This window comes from Lissotriton vulgaris, chromosome 5, assembly GCF_964263255.1.
Source record: "Lissotriton vulgaris chromosome 5, aLisVul1.2, whole genome shotgun sequence".
NCBI classification, from domain to species: Eukaryota; Metazoa; Chordata; class Amphibia; order Caudata; family Salamandridae; genus Lissotriton; species Lissotriton vulgaris.
This window is the reverse complement of record NC_141693.1, coordinates 1,858,165,112-1,858,178,954: the sequence shown is the minus strand read 5'-3', so window position 1 is coordinate 1,858,178,954 and position 13,843 is coordinate 1,858,165,112. Positions and strand designations below refer to the sequence as shown.

General features: G+C 45.5%; 1 protein-coding gene across 2 annotated transcripts in view; it reads left to right on the top strand.

Annotated features, from left to right (window-relative positions):
* Positions 1–13,598, top strand: part of MED1 (mediator complex subunit 1) — a 459,486-nt gene extending 445,888 nt beyond the window's left edge. For both annotated transcript variants that reach the window (XM_086924345.1, XM_086924344.1), the window contains one exon: positions 9,822–13,598. In XM_086924345.1, the coding sequence (XP_086780471.1) occupies positions 9,822–12,996 (3,175 nt within the window). In that variant the 3' untranslated portion in view covers positions 12,997–13,598. The remainder of the gene's footprint in view (positions 1–9,821) is intronic.
* The last annotated feature ends 245 nt before the right edge of the window (positions 13,599–13,843 follow it).

Below are 13,843 nucleotides of genomic sequence, written 5' to 3'. Positions count from 1 at the left end.
GTCTTCCTTACCAGCACTTCACGGCTATTTTCTGGTTCTGGTTAATGATGGGTGTTGGAACCCCGGTGATCCCCTCACGCCCCATCCCTCCTCCTTCTAAAATGAACCCTCAAGACAATTCACTAAAACAGGGTGTTCTCTTCCTTTTCTTTTTTTTTTTTTTAAAGAATCCCAATGACAGCTGTGTGTTGTCAGGAGTCTCTTCAGGAGCTTCCGCCAGAGCCAAGACTGGGACTTATTGTGGAGCTCATTCTTTGCTGTAACTTCGTGAAATAAAAAAAGAAGATGCCACTAAGACTGAAGACTGCTTCTTAGGTCCCACCCCGTCCTCAATCCCACACTCTCCTATCCCATCTCCAGTACCCTACAATCTCCTCCACCTCAGTATGATGAGGACATCTCTGGGGAGGAAGGGGATGATGAACCTTTAGGGAAACCTAGTCGTCCTTGTATCCCAAATGACCCATGGGAAAATTATGGCACACCAGATGTTCCTAATATACCACAAGAGGATGTCAACCCATCTAGACCATTCCTTCCAGAGAACAATATAGGATGCACTCAGCTCATACACAGAGCTGCGGAATACCACAGTGTAAATTTACACACAGACCCTATAGAAGAGGATTTCCTCGTTGACACCTTTGCACCATCTCAAAGGTCCACTTCCTTTGTCCCAATGTTAAAAGGGGTAATCAAACACGCTCCGGAAGTCTTTAAAGATCCTGTAAGGGCTAGTGTCATTAACCCCAGAGTGGAAAAGAAATACAAGTCTGCCCCCAACTGACCCTGTTTACATTAAAGGCCAGCTTCCCTTAAATTCCTTGGTAGTCTTCAACGCCAGGAAAAGGGCTAACTCCCAGACCTCAGGCGATGCTCCACCTTCTGATAAGGAGTCAAAACTGTTGGACGCATCTGGTAAAAGAACAGCATCCCAAGCTGCCAACACATGGAGAATTGCCAACACACAGGTCTTACTGGCTAGGTACGATAGGGCGCACTATGACGAACTAGAGACCCTACTACAACACCTTCCAGATCAATATAAAACAAGGGCCAATGATCTCAACCAGGAAGGGAAACTTATAACCAATACCTCCATTTAATGTGCTCTGGATGCTGCAGACAAAGCCTCCTGAGCTATTAATACCAGTGTTCTTTTGCGCAGACATGCCTGGGTTCGGATATCGGGATTAAACCCTAGGTACAAGCTACCTTACTAAACCAACCCTTTGACGAGAAACATTTATTGGGCCTACTGTAGATTCAGCTTTAGAGAAAATGAAAAAAGATACAGATACGGCCAAATCAATGGGAGCGTTGCAATCACAAGCTCCCAGAAGTTCCTTGCGTCGCTCCACTTATAGGGTCCACTCTAGAGGATTTACCACTGATCTCTCCTCCACCTCCTATAAGAGTTGCACACAGACCTCCTCTATTAGAGATTATTACAGAGGAGGCTACAGGGTCAATAAGAACAAAAGTAGAGGCAAAACTACGAATACTCACTCTGCCTCCACCTGCAAACAATTACTTCCCGTCACTCCCCCCTGACCATTATACTCCAGTCGGGGGAAGATTGCTACAGTTCCTACCTGTTACATTACCACGGACAGGTGGGTGAGACAAATCATCCAATCCGGTTACTGCCTGGAGCTCACTTCAACTCCCCCAAACATACCACCCAAATCATGTCCAATGTCAACAGAGCATTTAACGCTTCTAAAATAAGAGGTGCTTTCACTCCTACAAAAACATGCAATAGAACCAGTTCCCCTGCATTATCAAAACACACGGATTTACTCCCTGTATTTTCTCATTCCAAAGAAGAATGGAACCATGAGGCCCATCTTGGACCTCAGACCATTAAACCTATACATACAATCAGACCATTTTCATATGGTCACTCTTCAACAGGTCCTTCCTCTACTCAGACAAGGTGATTTCCGTGCCACCTTAGATCTCAAGGACGCCTACTTCCACATTCCCATTCACCCTGCTCACAGGAAACATCTTCGATTTGTAGTGGACGGTCAGCATTACCAGTTCAATGTTCTCCCATTCTGATTCACCACCGCACCCAGAGTCTTCACAAAATGTCTAGCAGTGGTAGCAGCCCGCTTAAGAAGACAACAAATTCACGTCTTCCCGTAGTTGGACGACTGACTTATAAAAGCCAAGTCCCATACCCACTGTGTAAATCACACACACACCACAATCCAACTACTTCATAACTTAGGGTTTACAATAAACCTCGCAAAGTCTCCCCTCCAACCGTCCCACATCCAACAATATTAAGGTGCCTCAATAGACATCTCAAAAGGCCTTGCATATCCCAATCTAGCCAGGATAGCAAGCATGCAAGCCCTTATAACAAAATTCCAGCCGCAGCACTCACTTCCAGCTCGAGTATCTATGCCACTAATTGGGATGTGGCCTCTTGTATATTCATAGTACCTCATGCAGGGCTCCAGATGCGCCCCTTACATGCTTAGCAGGTCAGTGGAACCAGGCTCAAGGTCAGCTAACAGATCTGGTGTTACTGGACGGCTGCACACATCCCTCTCTGTAGTGGTGGAACACTCAAAACCTTTCGAAAGGGAGACCGTTCCCAGAGCCAGTTCCACAAATCGTGCTCATAGCAGACACATCGCTCACCGGCTGGGGAGCTCATCTACTACATTAAACCATACAGGGCACGTAGACACTTACGCAAAAGCTACTCCACATCAATGATTTGGAGCTACTGGCAATCTTTCTGGCATTAAAATCATTCCAGAAACACGTATCAGGCAAAGCTGTCTTAGCCCGGACAGACAACATAACAGGGATGTATTATTTACAAAAACGAGGGGGGACGCACTCTCTGCAGCTTTCTCAAGTAGTACATTGAGGTTGGCTATTCCTCAAAACATATTCCTTTTAGCCCAACATTTTCCAGGAATACGGAATCAGATGGCAGATCTGTTAAGTCATCAGACACAACAGATTCACGAGTTGGAACTTCATCCACAAGTCCTTCAATTGTTTTTCCAAATGTGGGGGCATCCAGACATAGGTCTCTTTGCCGCACATTGATACACAAAATGCCCAAGCTTCACCCCCAGAAATCCACACCCATTGTCCAAAGGCAATGCGATATGGATGAATTGGTCAAGCAGATGTGTGTACGCTTTTCCGCCTCTCCCACTCATTACATTGGTGGTACGCAAGCTGCAACAACAGTCACTAACACTGATCCTAGTAGCTCCAACATGGGCCAGACAGCCATGGTACACAACATTGCTGGAACTATCAGTAGTCCCGCACCAAAAACGACCCCCCCCCCCCCCCAAACTCTTAGCACAGAACCATGGAGAGATCAGACATCCAGATCCAGCACAGCTCAACCTAGTGATCTATCTCCTGAAGTCATAGAATTTGGTTACCTCAATCTTCCACCTGATTGTATGAACGTTATCAAAGAGGCTAGGCGCCCCACCGCTAGAGCCTGCTATGCAGGCAAGTGTAAAAGATTTGTGATATACTGTACCAATAACACAATCAATCCTCTAAATGCGTCCATTCAATACATCATATGTTACCTGCTGCATCTTCTAAGATGTAATCTAGCATACTCATCAATTAGATTTCATCTCGCTGCCATAGCAGCTAACCTGCAAAATAGATAACATTTGTCATTGTTCAAGGTACCTGCCATTAAAGCATTTGTGCAAGGCCTAAAAAAATAATTCCTTCCAGGGTAGCACGCTCTCCAGTGTGGAATCTGACCATCGTCCTCACTAGATTAATGGGTCCTCCATTCGAACCTCTACATAAATGTGAGCTACAATTTCTTACATGGAAAGTCACTTTCCTTGTGGCCATCACATCTCTCAGAAGAGTCAGTGAGCTACAGGCACTAACGATTCAAGAACCATTTTACAACTCCATCATAACAAAGTGGTTCTCAGAACAAATTCCTTCCTAAAGTTATTTCTCCCTTCCGTCTCAACCAATCTCTAGAGTTACCAGTGTTCTTCGAGCAACCACAAACAGTAGCAGAAAGCGCTCTTCATGCACTAGACGTAAAAAGAGCACTTCTTTACTATATGGACAGAACAAAACCTTTTTGCAAAACAAAACCGCTTTTTGTATCCTTCCCACCACCACCACATAAAGGCAATCCCATATCAAAGTCTGGAATTGCAAGGCGGATTGTCAAATGTATACAAATTTGTTATCACAAAGCAAAACGTAGTCAAGTCAAGTCATAAAATTTGTATAGCGCACTACATACCCAGAGGGTTTCAAGGCGCTTAGGAGGGGGAGGGGATTATTTGTCAAATATCCACGTTTTAAGCTGCTTTCTGAACGCTAGGTGATTCTGGGTGAGGCGGAGGTAAGCGGGGAGTGAGTTCCATGTTTTGGCAGCCAGGTATGAAAAGGATCTGCCTCCCATGGTGGTCTTGTTGATGCGAGGTACAGTGGCGAAGGCTTGGCTGGAAGAGCGAAGTTGGCGAGAGGGGGTGTAGAAGGACAGTCGAGAGTTGAGGCAATCTGGTCCGATGTCGTAGAGTGATTTGTGTGCGTGGGTAAGCAGTCGGAAAGTGATCCTCTTATTGACGGGTAGCCAGTGGAGGTCTTTCAGGTGCCCAGAAATGTGTTCGTTGCGTGGGATGTCTAGTATGAGCCTGGCTGAGGCGTTTTGGATTCGTTGTAGTTTCTTCTGGAGTTTAGCGGTGGTGCCTGCGTATAGGGTGTTTCCGTAGTCCAGTCGGCTCGTGACTAGAGCGTGGGTGACTGTTTTCCTTGTTTCGGAGGGGATCCAGCGAAATGTTTTTCTGAGCATGCGAAGAATGTTAAAGCAGGAAGAGGATACGGCGTTGACTTGTCTGTTCATGGAGAGTGAAGAATCCAGGATGACGCCAAGGTTCCGTGCGTGGTCCGTTGGGATGGGTGCTTTTCCGAGGGCTTCCGGCCACCAGGAGTCGTCCCATGCGGAGGGGGATGTACCTAAGATGAGGACTTCTGTTTTGTCTGAATTCAGTTTCAGACGTCTTTGTTTCATCCATTCGGCGACTTCTTTCATTCCTTCGTGTAGGTTAGTTTTGGCGGTGCTGGGGTCCTTGGTGAGAGAAAGGATCAGTTGAGTGTCGTCCGCGTAGGAGATGATGTTGAGGTTGTGTTGGCGGGCGATGGTCGCTAGGGGGCTCATGTATACGTTGAAGAGGGTGGGACTGAGTGAAGATCCTTGAGGTACGCCGCAAATGATTTTAGAGGCCTCGGACTTGAATGGTGGGAGGCGGACTTTCTATTCCTCCTAAAGCCCATTCTACCCGCAAAATAGGGGCTTCCATGGCGTTTTTAGGGAACATTTCCTTAGATGATATTTGCGAAGCAGCTACATGGTCTACAGCGCACACATTCACAAAACACTATTGTGTAGATGTGCATGCAAAAAAACAAGCTAGTGTGGGCCAGGCTGTACTCAAAACACTATTTCAGACTACTGTAACAGATACTGGTGGTCGCCGATAAGGGACAGTACTGCTATGCAATCTACACATAGTGTGTGATCTGCAGCTCATTTGCATCGAACGGAAAATGCTACTTACCTGTATGCATCTGTTCTTGGCATGTAGAGCTGCAGATTCACACACGGCCACATACCTCCCCGGCTACCTTTATCTGTTCCAGTATTATCTTAATTAGGTACAACATACATGGACATCTCTTTCTGTTTCTCACAAACTCCATCATTTCCCTTCTTGGCAAAAAACAATCTGAAGATGGAGTCAATGCCCATGCGCACTATTGTCCAGAGGAGGAGTCCCCTTTCTCGTGACTTCCTAAGACTTGTTCCAAGACAATAAAAAACAGCAAACATCCGGGCCCAACACCAGATGGCGATCTATGCATAGTATGTGAATCTACAGCTCTACATGCCAAGAACAGATGCATACTGGTAAGTAGCATTTTCCTTACCCAAGGCTGGTGCGCCAGTTCCAAGACCTGTTCCTCTGCTTGAATCCTCCTCTCTAGCTCTATTAGAGCATGGCACAGTGTATGTGATAAGACCTGCCGTGTTGGAAAACAGCAACTGTGCCACCCCGTTCAGCCTAAAACGTAAATAAATGTTGCTGATCGAGCATAAAAAACAGTGCACCAGGTTGTTCAACCTTGTACGAAATGTTCAGACTGAATCCTGAGATGCATAACTAAATAACGTGCACCATATTTCTAAAATAATATTGTTGCACAAAAACAAACATATTATGTGTGACTGGGAAAAGCAAAGGCAGCCTAAACCGTGTAATATGCTAAACTAAGGGAAAACCACAGTGGGTCAAAGAGGGAACTTAATACTACACCTAAAAGAACAAGGTAGCGCAGGCGTCCACCAGTAAGGTAATTTGAACGCCATTCCCACTACCCCACTTGATCCCGAGTCCAGAAGGCTTGAGACCCTAGGCGTGGCATCTTCTCATCCACAAGCCTTGTTTTGCAGTCTATAAATGTCAGCTATCTTCAAGGCCGTTACTGTCAAGAATGCAAGCAGCTGGTGATGGTTAAAATGTAACCAGCTCGAGAACCAGTAACAAGAGAAGCACCGTTGTACAAAGGTATACCTGAGTAACCACTCACTGGTATTCATACAGGTAACGGAAAATCCCCTGTAAAGAAAAATCTAAATATCTAGGAGAATACAGATCCAAAAAGTAAAGTAGTAAATATAATTTTCAAGCAAAATAATACTTGTTCTGAAGTACACAGTAAATGTGAGTGCAATTTGCAACAGTATTAGCGTGCAAACTGCTGATAGAATATTAAGAAAAGTAAATAGTAGGCTTAAATCCATTATGACCGCGTTGGATTTATGTTATGTTAGATGTATTTGTAAAGAACAATATCACCTGTAAGGGTATCCTGGCACTGGGCAGGTTTCTGAGGTTAGCCCCAGGGCGGGAATAGGAATTATTCGAAGAGCCTCGTCTCCCATTTTCTGGCGAATTCAAGAAGAGAGAAGGAGTCTCTGATGTAATATGTGAGGTTGTTCCATTCTTTAAGAACGATGTAAGAGAAGGCTCGACCTCCTGTTCTACTTTTATGAATTCAGTATTGATCGGACTCCTGTGCTAGTAGGAGTCCAGTCAATACTGAGAACAGAAACAGTAGAGAGCGTACAATGTAGAACAGGATTTGATTTCCAGTAATGTGACAGTGAGGAAAGCCGGTCATCCATAAACCTCAGCATAGTGGACAAGCAGCAGCAATATAGCAGTACATTGTATGCTCGTTGTGCTTGACACCGCAATCTTCATTAAAATGATTGCCAAAACTGCTCCAGCTGCTTCCCCATTGGGAGGCTACAAAATCTTCTGGTAAGTGAACGTAGAGACACATTAATGACACACTCTGTCAGTTTTGAATCTGGTCTAAGGAGAATGAGCTAGAAAGTTGTGGCAAGCACAGTTGGTCATCAGGAATGTATTGCAAGCATGTTTAGCACACAAAGAGGAAAAAAGTAAACAGTATTTAACCCCTTAAGTGCTGCTGACGGCCAACGGTCGTCAGCAGCGCTACCTCCCCAGTGCTGCGCACAACCATTGGACGTCCATTCAGCACTGGTTCCAATGGACAGCGCAGCACTGGGGAGGGATGTTTACACGCAGCTAAGGTGTTAAATAAGGTGTTGACGTTTCTCAAGTGACATCACTTTGGCACATCCAGTCGTCCCAGAAATTTTGTGAAATCAAATGAAGAGAGATAATCATCTTAATCTCACGTCCTAGTTTCTTCAGGAAAAAAAGCTCCAGCCATTTCACAGCATCTCCTCAAGCTTCAATTGTGCGAAATAGAATCCCCTCCAAGAGTTTGATTGTAAAACATTCTTGGCTGGAGCTTTGAGACAAGTTCCAAAGATGAGGACTACAGTGAGACCCCAGATACCACATTGTCCTCTAGGGTGACTCTTTGGTGGAGACCCTATCCAATAAGGAATGATCTGTCTAGTTCCTGCCCTTGGTTGAGGACATACTCAAGTCCACTCCCGGCAATTTAAGTCTTTTCTCAATTAACCACTATGCACCAAGGGATAGCTCAAACACCCCATCCACCCACCCACCACCTCCATACAGATAAGGACGGCAAATGCCTTGACACCGCCGGCAAACACATCATGGTTTAACTACCCATTGGCGTATTGTCAATTTGCCTGGCTTGTTGTTAAGGTACAACATATTTAATTGAGAGTAGACGAAAAGGCTGGTATGGCACCTTACCGAAGTCTACAGAAAGAGAGGATAGAGCGAGTGAATGCAGGAAAGCTTATCTACAATACTACGCTCTCAATGCTACAGATACTGTCTGCAACAGCATAAATACTAGCATCTTTCTCCACCGCCATGCATGGCTTTGCATCTGTGGCTTCATGCTGGGGTCCATTAATACTACCTCAACGTCCTATTGGACAGGGAACATCTCTTTGGACCTCAAGTGGATGCAGCATTGCAAAAGTTAAAGAAGGACACAGATTGAGAAGTCAGTGGGTGCCCTGCAGTCTTGCTATTCCAAGGGCTCCTTTAATAGGCAGCAATCCAGGGACAGTAACATACCCACTGGACAGGCAAAAACCTACTAGCTAACAGCAGGGTTTTCACGAGTCCCAGGAAACCGAGAAGACTCAGGAGATGGTTAGATAGGTAGGGATAACAATAACAAAGGCAGAGGTGGGTCTGGTAAAATAGCCTTTTCTCCCAATCCTCAACTGGCCCCAAATCACCACCCGCACGCACCCCTTTTACCTCCACCCACCTCTGCATTCATTCATCAGGCAGGCAGGGGAGACTCAAAGATTTCCTTATCTCAGATCAGTGGCTGCTGGCAGTAATTCAGCAGGGCTACTGTTTAAAATTCTGCAACACCACCACTCCCCCTCTCCCCCTTCCACACACACATAACATATGTAGGCTAAGCAAATGCATACAAGAGGGCATGGGAGGAGGCATTAAAGACGGATAATGCAAAAAATATGACTGGAGGTCTTTTTTTTATTTTTGAAGACATTTACCTGAATGGTAAAATACAAACTTGGGGTTTTGGTCTTGATTCTTTGGAATACTGCAGACTCTTGCCTGCTCCTTAAGAACTGCTGGCTAGATAAGCTGTGTTTGGGAGAATATGTCGTGTAGTATACAATCAGGGTTAATTAAATACATGTTTAGCATATCTGAGTGTGGTGTGAACAGAGTTGCAGTGATTCCATAAATTCACTCACTCCTGTGAAAAACTCTGATGCCATTCAGTGGGAGTAATATGGTCTTCAGGCTAGTGTTTTTGGACATTGCCTGGACTTCACGGGACTAGACCACTTTTCTTTACAATAGGTCAGTTATCAAACACATCTTCCTTGAATTTACACCAGAAGAGAAACCATTTCCGTTTTGATGTAATTTCATGAGCTTCCCAATCGAAAGTTGTTATCTAAGCCTTTTAATCAAAATCGCTGTTTGCAAGACGACCTCAACTGCTTGCTTTAAATTTACTATCCTCATCAGTTATGCAAAGCAAACTTAATTTGTTTGTATATTAGATTAAAAATGCTTCAATCTATTAGACTACTTTACTTACAAGTGCATCTAACTCTTTAGTACTGCACTACTGCTCTTCTACTACAACACAATAGTTAAGCTAAAAATTCAAACTGATACTGTTAAAAACTGAATGAACGTGAATTGCCTTGAAACTCTGGGTATTGCTGATTCGTCTGAAATCCTCCCTTTCCCTTTTCCTTGCCCACATATAGGCTACACTAATACCTTTACTTTTCTAAATTTCAGGTGCATGTCCATCCCAGTCACTATGAGGGCTATTCGCAGGAAAGCGGAGACCATCCAGGCAGACACCCCCGCACTATCTCTCATTGCTGAGACTGTGGAAGATATGGTGAAGAAGAACCTTCCACCCACCAGCAGCCCAGGATATGGTATGACAACTGGCAGCAACCCTATGAGTGGCACCACAACACCTACCAATACTTTCCCTAGCGGGCCAATCACCACTCTGTTCTCAATCGGCTTAAAGGAGAGACACGAAGAGGACTTCAACAAGGTCAACCAAAACCCCATCCTGACCAGCTTGCTGCAGATCACAGGGAACCCGGGTGCAACAGTTGGCTCCAGTCCCACTCCACCACACCAGACCCCACCACCCATCTCCTCACCAGCAAGCAACACCAAGAATCACCCAATGCTAATGACCCTCCTAAAAGACAATCCTACTCAGGACTTCACCACGTTGTATGGTAATAGTCCACTTGAGAGGCAGAACTCTTCCTCTGGCTCTCCCAGATTGGATGCAGGCTCAGGGGGCAGCAAGCCAAAAAAGAAAAGGATGCGCACAGGTGAAAAACCAAAGCATCAAACTGAAGATGACTTCCAGAGGGAGCTGTTCTCCATGGATGTTGATTCTCAAAATCCTATATTCGATGTCAATATGACAGGTGACACATTGGACACCCCTCACATTACCCCAGCACCTAGCCAATGCAGTACCCCTCCTACTGCATATCAGCAGCCTTTATCTCATCCACAGCACAGGATAGTTCGCTTGCCCAGCTCTGACAGCATTGGGGCAGATGTCAATGACATATTGTCCGACATAGCAGAGGAGGCTTCTAAACTTCCTGGTGCTGGTGACGATTGTCAACAGATTGGCACACCCATCCGAGATTCTTCCAGCTCTGGGCATTCCCACCAAAGTGCTCTGTTTGATTCAGATGTCTTTCAAACAAACAACAGTGAAAGCTTATACACTGACCCAGCTGATCTCCTTGCTGAAGCCAATATTAGTCCAAACAGTGATTCATCCAACCAGTTTTTTACAGATGGTGTAGATTTCAATCCCGAGTTATTGAACAGTCAGAGTCAAAGTGCCTTCGGTGATGAGCTCTATGATGACAGCAGCCAAAGTGGAGACAATGATGACTTTAAGGGCTTGTCTGCGCACGCCCTCAGTGCTTTAGGAGTGCCAATGTTAGGTAATGATGGGGATAGTAAGTTTAAAGGAAGTAGTCAAGGGGACACAGTTGACTTCAGTATTATTGCTCCTGGGTGCAAGGATGTGCTAGATCTTGGAAGCCAGAGCCCTTTACTAAGTGGTGATTTAACAAAGGATAAGCCTCCTAAACCTCGCTTGAAAGATGGCACTGGTAATGGCAGTCTACTGGTCGTGGGTCTTGATGGGAAGGCAGGAAAGCGCAGCAGAACCCCATCCAGTGATAGTAAAAGTAAGGACAAGGTACCTAAACGAAAAAAGGCAGAGGGGGAAGTGAAATCTCCCTCACACAGCTCATCTAGCCGGCCCTTTACCCCACCTGCTAGTACAGGGGGCTCCAAATCACCAGTGACCACTGCCAGATCACAGACCCCACCAGGAATAGCCACCCCTCCCATTCCAAAAATCACTATTCAGATCCCAAAGGGCACTGTAACCGTGGGTAAACCTTCTTCACACGGTCAATACAGCAGCGCTGGTTCAGCGTCTTCCTCCAGCAACAAGAGCCATCACAGTCATTCATCCTCTTCCTCCTCCTCTTCCAACCCAGGCAAAATAAAAAGCAACAAATCCGAAGGGTCTTCTGGCTCTAAGATGAGCAGCAGCAGCCTTTATTCCAGCCAGAGCAACAGTGGATCTGGCCAGTCTAAAAGCTCATCCCAGTCTTCTGGCAAGCCAAGTTCCTCTCCAGTCACCAAACATGGCCTCAGCAGCACAGGCACCACAAAGCTGAAACCTCAGGGAAAACCATCATCTGCACTTATGAACCCCTCAATGAACAAGCCAAACATATCTCCTTCCCATGCTCGACCTTCGGGTGGCTCTGACAAGATGTCTTCACCAATGAAGCCGGTTCCAGGGACACCGCCTTCCTCCAAAGCAAAGTCACCTATTAATTCAAGCTCTAGCAGTTCTCATGCTTCTGGCTCTAGCTCGACCTCCAATATGAAGTCCTCTTCTGGGATGGGGTCATCTGGCTCATCTCAGAAGCCGCCTTCTTCAAATTTGTCATCTTCATCATCCGCTTCCTTTTCATCCAGCTCCTCCAATGTATCCTCATCATCACAGAATCAACATGGAGGCTCAAAGGGAAAGTCCCCCAGCCGAAACAAAAAACCATCACTGACTGCAGTCATCGATAAGCTCAAACACGGGGTAGGAACAGGTGGGCCTGGCTCTGATGAACCTATGGACAACCAAGGAGGAGGAGGTTCTACCACCTCTGGCCACACTGTGTCCTCCAAACACAGTGCATCAAGCAGTGACTTCCAAGGGAAGCGCGAGAAAAGTGAGAAGGACAAGTCGAAAGTCTCTGGGTCTAGTGGTTCTTCAGATTCTTCAAAGAAGATGTCAGATTCTAAGAGTGCAGGAAGTACTGGGGTAGCAAAGATAATTATCAGCAAACATGATGGGGGCTCTCCAAGCATAAAAGCCAAAGTCACCTTGCAAAAGCCTGGCGAAGGTGGAGGGGACGGCCTGAGGCCTCAGATGTCCTCTAAGAGCTACGGGTCTCCCCTTATTAGTGGCTCTACCCCTAAGCATGAGCGTTGTTCTCCTAGCCACAGCAAGTCACCAGCATACACTCCCCAAAATGTGGACAGTGAAAGTGAGTCTGGCTCCTCCATTGCTGAGAAATCTTATCAGAACAGCCCAAGTTCTGATGATGGGGCCCGACCTCCACCAGAGTACAGTTCTGAGAAGCACAAGAAGCACAAAAAGGAGAAGAAGAAGCTGAAAGACAAAGATAGAGACCGCGACAAGGAGCGTGACAAGAAGAAGTCACATAGTATGAAGCCAGAGAGCTGGTCCAAATCCCCCATCTCAAGCGAGCAACCTCTCTCTATCAGCAGCAGTGTTATGCTTACAAGTGAGAGGGCTTCGCGGCCAAGCCCGGGGTTCCTGATTGGGGATGACGACGACCTCATGGATGTGGCACTCATTGGCAACTCAGCAATGTAAACCATGTGGTGAGGAGAGCATCTGTCTACTCTGCTGTTGATTTACTGAACTTGAGCACAACTATGACTTGCCTGATGATGCAGGGCTTATGTTTTTGTAATGGTGTAATTAAGCAAGTTTTTACGTCCCAAGAAAAATAAGGTTGTACCAAGGACAGGCAAGTAGCTGTATGACTGTGGTGTGCCTAGCTTTCTTTGTCCACAAGGCAAAGGTGTGGACTGTACCACGGACCATGGTACTTGGCTTACAGCTGCAGATATATCACAAACCATATGAAATATTGCTGGGATATTTTGTATAGTGTGATCACTGGTTCCAAATCACAGATTGGCAAATGCCTGCCGGAGTTTCATCTTCTTTTTTATTGCTACATTGGAAGAAGTTATCATCATAACAATATCCGTGGTTTTCCAGCTTTTAGATTATTTTATTACTTTTGTTTAGCTATTTATGTAAATTCTTGTATAATTCTCTCTAGACTATTTTTAAGGTTGTTAAGGTGGTGTTATTGGCTGCCATTTTAACTGGATGCTATGTACTCCGTCTGTACCTGCTTATTACCAAACACTGTTCAGTTCCTTTTAAAGACCTGGTTATTTCAATAATGTTTGTCCAACAATCTGTTGCCTTTAAGCGATTTTGAGGGTGGAGGATTGAGCCGACTTGAAAATTAAGGGGGGATTATTGCTACAAACCCGTAGTGTTCAAATGTACAGTTTCAAGAAGCAGATGTATTGGTGAGTAGTATGACGTAGCAAACATTTTGTTTGTGGGAAAGGACAGAGTAGTCTGAAATTGAGATGAGGATTTTGCAATATTGTCTACGCCTGGGTATGGTGGGTATGCT